The 9964-nt window shown below is 39.1% G+C and overlaps 1 protein-coding gene across 1 annotated transcript; it reads left to right on the plus strand.

Moving 5' to 3' along the window:
* The first annotated feature begins 7408 nt into the window (after positions 1 to 7408).
* LOC125469230 (blue copper protein-like) lies at positions 7409 to 9198 on the plus strand. The gene is made up of 3 exons (XM_048566320.1): positions 7409 to 7610; positions 8178 to 8683; positions 9055 to 9198. Exons 1-3 carry the CDS (start codon positions 7409 to 7411, stop codon positions 9196 to 9198), a joined length of 852 nt encoding a protein of 283 aa, XP_048422277.1.
* The last annotated feature ends 766 nt before the right edge of the window (positions 9199 to 9964 follow it).

A 9964-nucleotide genomic window follows, 5' to 3' on the forward strand; every position in this document is an offset into this window, starting at 1 on the left:
TGCAAATCCGCTAGCAAGTTGTGCACTTATCGGATCTTGGGACTTCCCTTTTCTCTTTGCTTCCTTTTGCTTATCTCTACCCAGGGGCCTTGCAAAAGAAGAAGTTGGGGTCATTTGTTTGACACCTTCATTGTCGGCAAAATTCACACCTTTATTGACATCATTTGGGGGTGGGGCTTCACTATGAAATAATCTTCCCCATTGTTGGTTCGCATCGGTTCCCTACCTCGGACAATCCTTAAGGATGTTCCAAGCATGATGCAACTTAAAAGCTTGATTTTTTGGTGTAGTTTTTGTCTTGTCACCCTATGAAACAAATACATAAAAACAATTAGTTGCAAAATACTATTATGTACATGACAACTAAAATATCAACAAAGAAACTCACAATTTCTGAGGCGCCCCTTCTACTAGGCATGTCAACCATGACTCTCTCCAAGCTTCCCTTACACAAAGTGCACACTTTGTTGATAATGTTCCACCGATCATAAACACCACCAGCTTCCCTTCGACCGTCGTTGGTGTTTTCATGGAACTTATCAACGATTTTACCCCACAAAACCTTTCTATTTTGATTTGTGCCGACGACACCATCTTCGCTAACAGAAATCCATGCCAAACATAAAGCAATATCTTCATCAAAGGTCTAATTACGACCTCTAACATGCTCTTTTGCCATCTTGAAAAATTTGGAAATGAGAAGAAATGGTAGAAAGAAAAATTGGAAGAATTGTAGGAGAAAAGTGAGCTTTGTGTGTATGTTTGAACAAATACATAGGTATTTATAGAGTTTTTGGTTGAATTTTAAATTAAATAATTTTTTTTAAATTATTTTAGCTGTTAAATTTAAATTTGGACCGTTAGATATTTTTTTTTTACTTTTAGATTTGATTATATTCAATCTAAGCTGCTAGATTCAATAAATATATAAATATAAAACTAAAAAAAAAAATAATTTGAACCTGGACCATTGGATTAACCAATAGGCCCTTTAAATCTAGCCGTTGGATGAAGAAAAGTAGCCGTTGGGCTACATAAATGTCTGACAAACAAGTAAACAAATTACTTGTATTGTACTCACAAAATATCACAACACACACTTTCAAGGACACACTTTAGAAGCTATAACACTCTCGCACTTTCTAGAGACACACTCTAGACCACTCACACTCCTACAAGACTACCTCTCATTTGGTTGCCTACTTGCTTGATTACTTGGTTTCTTTATTCTTAATTGATTTATTGTTGATACAAATGGTGTGGATGCCTTCTCCTTTTATAGGCATGGATGAAACCTTGGAGAAGCATGAAAGCATCATGCTAGAGATATCAAGATAATTCCACTAACTTCCTAAGTTAGAATTATCTACACTAATCTTGCATGTTGGTGGAAACCTCACCATTCTTCTAGACTCTTCCACCAACTTAAGAAACAACATTCTAGTCCTTTCTACAAAGGACTACTTTAACTTGGATAATCTAGCTAACCAACTTTAGTGAATGTTCTAGAATTCTTTATTCTAGATTTGTGTAGGTCTTTCAATGAGATGGGGTTGATTTCTTTAACTCTCCCCCTCAACACCATCTCATTCTTCTCTCTACGCTGGGTTGACAACGTTTCATCTTGAACACCCATTTGTATGAGATGGGTTTCACATTTCTTGGCCTTGCCACTGGATCCCAAGTTTGATATTTCTTTAATGCGTCGACCTCTTCTCTTAGCTTTACACCATTCAGAATTATGTGATGCTTCTTTATGCATCTGAGCTTCAACTGCTTCTTTTACTTTGGCTGCATTGACGTACTTGGGATTTGGCTTCGGTATTCTCGTTGACCTCATTAGTTGTGATCGTGGAGCTGATACTTCTAGGACTTTCTTCTTCTGGTTGTTGATACACACCAGTTTGCCAAGGACTCTTAGGCACTTCTTGCTCGACATTGTCTCTAGCAAGCAAATCTTCAGGCTCATATGAGCTCGATTGGACTTGGGTAGCTTGGTCTCCTAGTTTCCCCTACAACGTATCTTCAAACTCTTTCGGGTCGGGCAACGCCTCACTTTCTGAGCACCAACAAGATGATGCTTCTGCATCCCATTCTTCCTCTACAGCTAGAGACACAATGACATCCGAATCATCTTCAATTTTCTTTTCTGAGTTGGCGACGTTACTCTCTGCATGCCTTTTGAACCAGCAATTCTTCGCCATATGACCATTTTTTCTACAATTGTAGCACTTGCCCTCAAATCTTTTATTATTTTAGGACTGACCACAGTTACCGTGATACTTCGGAGCTTCCCCTGGTCAAGAATTCCCTCATCCTTGATGACATTTTCCCTTGTCACCATTTCTTTTAGATCCACCACCAGCATGCTGCTTGAAGCTGCCTTTACTTTTGGTGTAGAGCACTTCCTCCTCACCTTTTGACAAAACCCCTCCCATTTGCTTTGCCAAAGTTTCTTGATCGGTAATCAAATTCTCAAACTCAACAAGTGATGGTTGGATCGGCCATCTTTGTACAGCAGCAACGAAGCCTCGATATTCAGGTCTCAATCCATGGATAATTATTCTTTTTATCCTGGATTCTACAATGGCAGCACTAGGATCTAATTCAAAAATTTCACGGCAAATAGACTTTACCTTGTGGAAATATTCGGCAATCGTCATATCTCGTTGGGTCACCGATAACAACTCGTTCTCGAGAAGCTGCAGTCTTGTATTGTTCCTCTTTGAAAATAGTGTGGCGAAGGTGTCCCACATTTCTTTTGGTGTCTTGGCCTTCCGTATGTGCTTTAACATATCATCTTCAACTGTGGTTTTTAAGGCAAACATAGCCTTACCTGCCTTGATCTGCCATTTTCGCAAAGTGTCGCTAGTGTCTTCTTCCGACTGCATAACTTCATTACTGCCGAAGATATCCCAAAGATCTTGTCCTTGTAGGTAAGACTCCATACACGTCGTCCATGTGTTGTAATTTTTGTTGTTCAATTTCTTGATTCCTCCAACAACTTGAAGATCTCCCATCGTGTTGGCAGAACTTCGATAAGCCGAACAAGACTAGTCAACAATCTTGCGAAGTACTAAACTATACACAACTCTAACACAAGTGTTGGAGAGACAACACAAGTAAACAAATTACTTGTATTACACACACAAAATATTACAACACTCAAAACTCTCAAAGACACTTTAGAAGCAATGTCACTTACTCACTTTCTAGAGATAAACTCTAGACCACTCACACTCCTACAAGACTACTTTTACTTCTCACTCCTACTTAGCTCTCTCTTGATTCTTACTTCTTCTTTGATTGGTTGATTATTGATACAAATGGTATGGATGCCTTCTCTTTTTATAGGCATGGATGGAACCTTGGAGAAGCATGGAAGCATCATGCTAGAGATATCTAGATAATTTCACTAACTTCCTAAGCTAGAATTATCTATACTAATCTTGCATGTTGGTGGAAACCTTACCATTCTTCTACACTCTTCCACCAACTTAAGAAACAACATTCTAGTCCTTTCTACAAAGGACTACCTTAACTTGGATAATCTAGCTAACCAACTTTAGTGAATGTTCTAGAATTCTTTATTCTAGATTTGTGTAGGTCTTTCAATGGGATGGGGTTGATTTCTTTAACACACTAGTGTGAGGAGTTGAAGAATATTCGTTTCTTCAAAACCCTTAAGCCAGGTCCATGGTTGAGGATTTCAAAAGCAATGAGGCAATGTTTGGGCCTAAAATACAAAGTTTGGGTTGAGAAAGGATAACTAACATGCCCGACCCTGATATTCTCCAAACACCAGGGTAAGCACGTGTTAGTCAACACCCTAAAGGCGACCAAGCCATACTAACATGCATGAGAACTATGAACAATTAACCAACATAAATAAAAACTCTTAAATTTAACTATAATGAATGTGCATTTATTGAACATGTTTAGAGCATACAACTAATCTAAGACACAAATAAAGGATAATATAAAATTGAATGAACAAAGGGACGGGTCCTACACTGAGAGGACTTGAAGATGTCGATGCAAAAGTGCTTTGACTCTGGGATTGTACGTCTTGATTCTAAGTCTTGAGGGGGCATAAAACAAAACATGAGTGGACCAAGTTGATATACAAGTAATACTAAAATAGTTAATCTTTAATGTACTAACCCCCAAGTTTGGAAAACTTGTATAGCATAATAAGTAATAGGTTTTTCCGAAAACCCTAGCATGCCATAAAACCTTTCATAAATCATATATCATATATAATGTACTTAGTACTGTTATCATAATCGACCGAAGCCACTACATCACCTAGCCGAAGCAAATATAAATATTTTCCGACCGAAGCCACTATATCTCTCGGCCGAAGCCAATATAAATATCTTCCGGCCAAAGCCACCTACACACACTCGGTTGAAGCCAATATAAGTATCTTCACCCGTAGGCAGTATTATTTGCCCGTAGGCCCTACATCACCTGACCGAAGCCAATTAATGATTTCATTCGCCCGTAGGCAGGACATTCGATAACCACTAAATAAGCACATAAAAACATTAACATAATATTTCTAATATATATATATCTCAAATTGGAGCTCAGTAACTAAAACATCATATCGTAAAACCACGTTCATAAGTAGGTATATAGTCATCAATCGTATATAGTCATCAATCATATATACCACAAAGAACGTAAAGTCGATAAAGCATAATATATCATAAAGTGTGAATCTAATTTACTCATAAACATTTCATAAAACGTAGCCATTAAATCATGCTTTTCATGTATGCATTTCTAATAGTAAAACATGCATTTTGGAAGGGGTCCATTCACCTTACACCGTTGGCGAAGAGTCGTGCAAACAGGGGTGGAAGGAAGTGCCACTAACAAACGCACCAGTGAGATGTCGAGAGGTGGCCGAAAAGTGGCCTGGAAGCCACAAGTATTTGCCGGAATTTGGGAAAACTCTTCGAGGTGGTTTCCTCCGTCGTGACTCGTCGAGGAAGACAATGAGCAGTACCTTAGTCATTGTTGGGGTACACAGCTTCAAGCCTGGGGTTCTCGAGGTCCTTACAAAACTTTGAAGGGTTGTTGTTGTTGTTGTTAAGCTCAAGGATGAGGAGGAGGATGAGTTGCAGATGAGAGAGAGGGTTCGGGAAGTGCTTGAGAGAAAGTGATGGGTAGAGAGAGAGTGAGGGAGAGTTTCACACAGGAATGAGGAAGAAGAAAGGCAAGTGGGCCTTACCAGGCACACACAATAAAACCCAAAAGCAACTTAATTCAAAATATCTAATCCAACCCCAATAAATTTACCAAAATGCCCTTCAGTTCTAAAATTCGTAAAATTATTCGGGACGGATTATTACAATAACCCTACTTGAAATGTCAAGATTCTCAGCCCAATAGTGATTCCTTAGACTAGTTGGCTCCTAGCTCATAAGAGCATTGATTAGATCAAGTCCTAATGGAAGTAAGATTGTTAAGTTATCAGGTTCAGGTGTGGTTTGGTCCAATCCTAGTTGAATTAAGATTGGTAAGAATCAAGATGAGTTTTGATAAGATTTGCATTATTCTAAGGATCAGGACCTATGTTTGATCAGATAAAAATAAATTAAGTGGACAAAGGGGCTAAGTTCAGAATCCTAGTTTAAGTAAAAAAAGTCGAGACCAGATAAAAATTGGGTTTTGACTAAAGAAGGGATTAAAGGGATAAAGAGAGGATATCTAGGTGAATGTCGTGTAAGCATAGTCCTATCAGAACTCTACCTTGGTAGACTCGGTTATCACGAAACCCATTCTTATAATAGAAGGGTTCTGCAACGTGAATACCCTTTTCTGCTCAAGAAACAACTCAAAACGCTTTATGCAAAAACTTGTGCTCTACGCGAAACCAGTCTCGCAACCTTGAGAAAAATACTAATTATCCTAACCCTCTCGTCAGCATACCTTCAGTTTGGATAAACAACATTGTGTTGACAATCAACAATATCTTCAATTTGGATTAACAACACTAGAGTCATAAAAGCAGGCAATTTAGGAGCACCTTCAGTTTGGATTAATGATATATCTAGTTAGTTATCTATCCAAATCTTATGGGCGAAGAGTTTTCAATTTTTTCGCCCAAAGAGGTCACTTCATTAGCTTCCCAGCTAGGTGAGCTGTTCTATGATTGGTTAATTCCAGGTGCACTTCATAGTTCGACATTCAGACAGCTTAACCATGTTCACCATAAAGACACTAATTTTCTTTAAGTATTTTTGCCCATACAACATGATACTAATTCAACACAGTTATGTTTTTACGAATGTAGTTGAAGTTGTCGAACTTGATGTAGAAGATTATGAACTTCGTAGTGAGTAGAGCAACCTTGTCTTCAGGTTCTAGAGCTCTAGGCTGAGAGGTGTTCCTTCCTCAGTTATAGTCACTCAGGTGTAGAAGTTAGCAAAGCATTCGATACTACCATCACCACATCTATTCTACTTGCCCGACTATGCTCGGTCATGAGTTGGCACGCTCGCTTTCGCAAGAAAAACATAGTTTGCTCAAATAGTTGTTTGGGGTCTATTGAAACACATTTAATTGTTAACTATTCTCCTTCATGAAAACTAAAATTTTATAGTAGTGGCACTTTCTATGATACTTCATACTTCGAATATTTTAACCGTTAGATTTTTAAAATACAAAAATTAAAATTTAATGATTAAAGAAGGTTTAGGTGATGATTGGTAAATGCTTTGGTCTTGTTGCTCTTCGGCGGATTTCCTAAACAGAATTCTAACAAGAAATGCTGTGCCACTCTCTCTCTCTCTCTCTCTGTCTCTCTCTCTCTCTCACTCTCTCTCTCTACCTACCTTCTCTCTCTCTAACTACCTTCTTTCTATAAAACCAAAAGGTGGCTGCTGCTGCGGAAGAGCGGAGTATATACACTACTCGAACTGCGCTTAGCTAACTTCTCCGATCCATTCCATTCCACCAATTCGTTGTTTCAATTCGCTCCTCCATTATTCCACCACTTTCTCCTCTCATTCATTACACAGATTTCTCGTCTTCGTCCTCGATCAATCGTCTTCATTTCGATCTTCTTCTTACTAACTCAAGAAATCAAGAACTGCAAGTAAGTACGTATTAATTTTAATCACACACACACATACATGTTTGTAGATAATTAATCTGCTACATACTTCCTTTTGACTTGCATTGACCTTGGATCGCTGTTTGTTCTTGCTAATTTCGTGTTTCTTTCCTTTCATGATCGTGTGTTTACCTAGTGTTTGTGCATTTTCCCGAGAAAATGGCAGAAATTTTCTCGTCGTCCTTTCTTGAATTTTGGAAAATTTTGATGTATCAAATCTTTGATCGATTAACTAATTAGAAAATGCATGCATGCATGCTGGTTTTTCAAGATCGCAAAATGCAGGCAATGAAGGCGATCATTGTGGTGGCGGTAATGCTCACATCAATGTTTTTCCGCTGCGGCGTCTCTGCTAGTACTGCGGCGATGGCTGCTGCAACCAACACCAACCACTCTGTTGGCGGAGCCTCCGGTTGGGATCTCTCCTCCAACCTCCGAGCATGGGCTACTCGCACCGCTTTCCGTGTGGGCGACTCTCTTGGTATGACATTTGATTATCCTTTCTGTTAATTAGCTTCAATTCATCCATTAATTGGTGATTGATTTGTCCGTCTTTCTTAATTGATTTGATTAATCCAATCTTGTATTATGCATTTGGTAACAGTTTAGTAGAAATCCATGAACAGGACTGCTGGGCATAGGTTGATCAGTGCAATGATATTACTTAATTAACTATAGATGAACAATTAATTAGGTTTTTCTTTTCTTTTTCTCTATAACTTTCTTTAATTTTAGCCTCTGTTTTAAGCCTGAACGGATCAGTTGAGACAGGGCATATAGCCTGTATGATTGAGAGGGGTAAGGTGGATTAAGGCCAATTTAATCAAAATAAGAAAATGCGGCGCTGCAACTACAAAAAATGAAGCTTAGCATACAAGCAAATCTGTTATTGGCTAATACTGAGAGGTTGACCAATGGATTATAGGGCTGTTCGTGAATTTGTTTGGTCAAATGGGTGTCTGGATGGATATTGGAATTAATTAAGTTGTGAACTAATCTACATATTTGAAATAATTAATGTTTGATCATGTGGTGGTGATGTGGGCAGTATTCAGGTACACTCCGGTGCACGATGTACTGGAAGTGAGGAAGACGGACTATGATTTGTGTCACACAGTAGACCCACTGGAGATGCACAACGATGGGGAGACGGTGACTCCATTGAGGGAAGCAGGAAACAGGTACTTCATATGTGGGAGGCTGGGCCATTGTGCCATGGGACTCAAGCTCCATGTGCTTGTCCTCCCTGCACTGCAGATGAGTATCAATGTTAATGCAACCTCACCCAGCAGCCCCTTGATCACTAGTCCTATTTCCAACAACAACAGCAGCAGACACGGTCCAGATGATCAAGTAGTGGGAAATGATCATGTGCAGCCTTCCCCATTGCCATCGCCATCTGCTTCCAGTTACTCAATTAATTCTACAGATGATGCACCTCCTGATCATGCTACAGGCAATACTACTACTGATGATGCACACTTAACTTCTGACAGCCCTCGGATTCTGCCATTGGTTACAGTGATCAGGCAGATCCTCGTGTTGGCCATTTTTTTATTTCCGAGTTGGATTGCCGCCTGGCCGGCCTCCATAGCTCCGTTTGATCCCTTCACTCATGCTGCTCTGATTCTTCTCGTCGTTATTATCACTGTTGTTGCTGTTGAGATACTTCTCACTACTAGGCCAACTTCCGACAACAACGGCATACATGGTCCCAATAATCAAGTAGTGGAAAATGATCATGTGCTGCCTTCTCCTCCACCAGCTGCTTCCAATTACTCTATTCATTCTACAGATGATGCACCTCTTGATCATGCTACAGGCAATACAACTGCTTCTGATGCCCAATTAACTGCGAAGATCCCTTGGATTCGGCCATTGGTAAGAGTAGTTGCAGTAATCATGATCGCACATATCCTCATGTATCCTCTTCTTCATTTACTAGTTGGATCACGGCCTCCATAGCTGTGTTTGTTCTCTTCGCTCATGCTGCTTTGTTTCTTATCGTCACTAGCATCACTGTCGTTACTGCTGAGTTTCTTCACATCACTTATGCCAACTGTGAATAGTTTCATGGTTAGAACCATTGTTGCTAATGATACGCTTCTGCGCTTCACTTGTGCTGCTGCATTTCTTGTCGTGGTTAGAACCATTGCGGCAGCTGCTGCATCTCTTCGCTTGACTACTTTAGGATTCCGGTCTTAAATACTTCGCTTTCGTTTGATTTGCTTGCTAAAAAATAGCTCTACATGTTATGATCGATATGAACGTTGTAATGCTGATGATAATAACGATGTTAATTCTTACCGTTCGAGTAGTTGTATCGGAGCAGAAGTATGGCGTTGATACTTAATGTTGCCATTGTCGCTGCGGGAATTCGAGGCCTAAAATTGAAATTTTGATTTTATGGTTTTGAGTTTTTCATTTCTTCTTCAATTTCTTGTAGAAAACTTGATTAACATCCTTGGAAAAGATCCAATTCTCATAAATGTCGGGGTTAAGATTGAAATTTGATTAGTCTTTTGACTTTAAAGAGTCAACTAATTACAATAATTGTCTTTGTTTGTTCCTAAATTGCCCTTTACCACAATTTAGCTAATGATTATTGACTATTAGGATTTTGGTGGTAGTTGTATTTTGAAATACTTACACAATTAGAGGCTTCATTTGTGAGTGCTAAACCTTAGCAAAGTATAACATTCTTTTTACTTTGTCCTGCACGTAAACTCAATTTCAGCATGAGCTTTTTCTAGGCTACTAGGCTTGGTCCTGTTTCGTTACAAGTCAACACTACTAGGATCGGGGTTTTGAAATTCTTTCTTATTAATGTGTTGA

Source organism: the organism of the source record quoted next, unplaced genomic scaffold (assembly GCF_019419815.1).
Source record: "Pyrus x bretschneideri cultivar Hongxiangsu unplaced genomic scaffold, Pyrus_bretschneideri_v1 Contig41, whole genome shotgun sequence".
Lineage (NCBI taxonomy): Eukaryota > Viridiplantae > Streptophyta > Magnoliopsida > Rosales > Rosaceae > Pyrus > Pyrus x bretschneideri.

Bases quoted from the DNA above. Each gene is read 5' to 3' on its own strand.
- LOC125469230 (XM_048566320.1), top strand. From the start codon at position 7,409: ATGCAGGCAATGAAGGCGATCATTGTGGTGGCGGTAATGCTCACATCA. The intron at 7,611-8,177 runs GTATGACATTTG...TGATGTGGGCAG, and splicing joins CCGTGTGGGCGACTCTCTTG to TATTCAGGTACACTCCGGTG. The intron at 8,684-9,054 runs TTATTTCCGAGT...TATCCTCATGTA, and splicing joins TCCTCGTGTTGGCCATTTTT to TCCTCTTCTTCATTTACTAG.